Source organism: Octodon degus, unplaced genomic scaffold, assembly GCF_000260255.1.
Source record: "Octodon degus isolate 3935 unplaced genomic scaffold, OctDeg1.0 scaffold00230, whole genome shotgun sequence".
Classification (NCBI taxonomy): Eukaryota; Metazoa; Chordata; class Mammalia; order Rodentia; family Octodontidae; genus Octodon; species Octodon degus.
Window position 1 is genome coordinate 1,286,158 of NW_004524806.1, and position 3,270 is coordinate 1,289,427.

A 3,270-nucleotide genomic window follows, 5' to 3' on the forward strand; every position below is an offset into this window, starting at 1 on the left:
AAGAGGACTGCTACAAGTTTGAGACCAGATCAGGCTACAAAACGAGCTCCAGGCCAGCCTAAACCGCAAAGCTAAAGCCTGTCTCAAAATGACAAAAAAAGTTTAAAAAAAACAAACCAAGAAAAGGGTCTCTAGTGGAAATACAGAATACTAGATACTTCAGTGATTAGGAAGGTACATTAACATATTAAAAACTGATGAAAACCTAGAATTACAGAACATGCTTATCTGTGGATGACCCAGCATTTCTCAAAACTATTTCAAACACGGAACTCTTTTGGTCACCTGACTTCTATTGACATCCCGATCTCATGGTGGAGTTCCTCACAACCTAAGAAGTCAGCGAATCTCAGAGTCCTAAGAGCAAGTCAGGCTATGAACAGAGAGCAGAGCTTGAACACACAAAGACAGAATACACGGCAGGCAGTGTTACCATTATCTATCATCCGTTGCTTGGTCAAGATCATGAGTAGGCGGTCCACTTCAAAGACACCCACCCCGGGTGTGATCACCACAGACATCTGCCCAGTTCGGTCAAAGTTGCGGTTGATGTAGTGCTTGTCAAACACTTGAAACAAGACAAAAAAAAATTCCTCTATCATGACATCACCACTTCGCAGAAACTAGCCACTGATCAGCATTTCTGTGCTTTCAGGGTATTTTGTACATATTTTGATCATAACCAAGATACTTTCATCTAAATGAAAGTAGCTAGAGGTATACATCTATCTTTCCGGTTCTACATTAACAGGAATGTAGGACTGAGTCATTATCACTTTTATCATTCTCCCTCACTGATGCTTTATAGTTGCCTTGTGCAGCCTTACTCTGTTATATATTTAAATCATTCACCAATGAGTCTACTGAAACTTTTAAGAATCAAATATTAATTTAAGACAATATTTAGGAGAACCTATCAGAAATACTGGATGACTTTGCAAAGTTAGTAAACTACTTCTGGCCTCTGCAATTCTTACTATGGAATATCAGTGACATTCAAACTTGATAAAAATAGCTGCAAATAAAACATACAATGCAGCCCAGTGTGGTGGTGCACACCTGTAATCCCAGCACTCAGAAGGCTGAAGCAGAAGGATCACTGTAAATTGAAAGCCCACATGGGATACAAAGTGAGACCAAGGCCAGCCTAAGCCATTTAGTGAAACCATGTCTCAAAAGGGGGAAACAAACGAACAAACAAAAGACAATGCTCTAGAACTCACCAGTCCCTAGGTACAGATGTATGGAAAGATTATATATACAAGTGAAATAAAAGCACATCATCACTTCCACCACTGGCCAGTGCTGGGCTAACACACACTTGGAGTTGAGCCCATCAGATTCTACTAGCAAGTGCAATTCTCAACAAAGAGTAAAGACAGGGTTGCTGAGGTCTAAATGTGGCTCCAGGAACTTGCACTACTATGTTTCTCCAAATTGCCAAGGTTCTCCAACAAGACATCCAGGCCTCTCCTCGCTGCCCCGGCATCACTTAACAATAAACTCACTAAGTCCCTGCATCCTTAACAATAAACTTCCTTTTTAGTTTAATTTAATTCAGAAGGTTTTTGTTATTGGCAAATAATACTATCCCAGCTATTATGTAAAAGTATGGACAGACTTTAAGAAGAAACCAAATAATACTGTTAACAATGGCTCCTCCCTAGAAGAGGACTCATGGACAGGGGGCTGAAGGGGGTCTTCTTTTATTTCATATAACTTTCTATACTTGAATTCTAGGAATACCACTGTTATAATTTTTAAAAGTAGCTTGTTATTACCCATATTATTTAATTATACCTAGAAGCAGTTAAGGGATAAGGTTAAAAAAACAAACCATTTGTAGCAAAACAAACAATCCAATCAAGATTCCTTCCCATGCTTTGTCATAAGAAACATACAAGAACATCAAGTTAATTTCTCAACAGAAGACCCTACAGCTAAATGCTGGTTATTAAGATCATCGAAACAGAAGTTACTGGTAGGAAGGAAAACCATCAACTAGGCTTAGGCTTTTGACATCAGGAAAGAGAAGCCATGGCACTGTGGTGAGCACAATGCCAGTTCACTGTGCTGGCACCCTTACTCACCATTGAATGACAAATTGATGGCCTCTAGGTAGTTTCCTTGTGCTGAGGTAGAATTGTTTCCTTGAGGAAAGCCCTCTGAAGCAAAAGCAAAGAAAAGGAAAAACATCTCATGAAAGAAGAACTTTTAAAAGAAAAGCAGAGCAACAATGACAAAAAAAAAAAAAAAAATTAACAGGGAATGGTGGTGCACGCTGCTACTATCAGCACCCGGAGGATGAAGCAAGAGGCACCAAGAATCTGTAGCCACCCTGGACTGTGTAATGAGTTCGAGGCTAGCTTGCACTACAAATCTCAACCCTGTCTCACAATAACAAAAACCAAACAAACAAACAAAAAGGCAGAAAAAAGCTGGTTCCACAGAGAGCCTCCAAAACACATACCCTGTGTAAAGTACATTATCAAACTTCTTGAATTCACAGTGAACAAACTGACTGAACTGAAAATAAAAACCTAAGCCAGACATGATGGCACATGCCTGTAATCCCAACACTTGAGAGATTAAGGCAGGGAGATTGCTATAAATTCAAGGCCAGCCTGGGCTACATACTGAGTTCAAGGCCAGCCTGAACTATATAGAGAGACTCTGTCCTAAAAAAACAAAACAGAAGGAGAGGGGAGGGGAGGGAAAGAGAGAAGAGAAACCCAACCAGAAGCTGAAACTACATATGGATTAAGCATGAACCTCTCCTCTCACTCCAGCCTCCATCCTATACCTCCTTCCCCCACTATACCTTCAATTATGAGGATGCAGTACCTGCCTGTTCCAGTCGTACCAACACTGGATACTGGATGAAGAGCTTTTTAATGGTCACAAGGAGTGAAGTCCACTCTTCCCTCCTCTCATTCTGCACCACCACTCTGAAAGAAGTAATGTCACAAAACAGGCACTGAACAGCTATTACATATAGGGTATCAGGTGCCTTACAAGGTTTCAAAAAAAGAGGACTACGGGAATACCAGTGTTAAGGGAATTTATCACATAATAATAAGTAATAAAAGTCAGGGGTATTTAACAATTATTATTATTTTTTTTATTTTATTTATTTGTGTGTGTGTGTGTGTGTGTGGCCAGCTCAGCCCACCAGGGGGCAGGGCTGGCTGGCATGTGGTGCTGAGGGATTGAACCGCGGTCCCTGTGCTTTGCTAAGCTTGTTCTAAGTAGGTGCTTTAGACCACTGAG

General features: G+C 40.6%; 1 protein-coding gene across 5 annotated transcripts in view; it reads right to left on the minus strand.

The window, feature by feature from the left end:
* Positions 1-3,270, minus strand: part of Depdc5 (DEP domain containing 5) — a 156,635-nt gene that overhangs the window by 93,467 nt on the left and 59,898 nt on the right. For all 5 annotated transcript variants that reach the window (XM_023705870.1, XM_004645501.2, XM_023705868.1 and 2 more), the window contains exons 11-13: positions 2,845-2,948; positions 2,091-2,165; positions 434-568 (exon numbers count right to left, since the gene is read on the minus strand). In XM_023705870.1, coding sequence (XP_023561638.1) covers positions 434-568; positions 2,091-2,165; positions 2,845-2,948 — 314 coding nt within the window. The remainder of the gene's footprint in view (positions 1-433; positions 569-2,090; positions 2,166-2,844; positions 2,949-3,270) is intronic.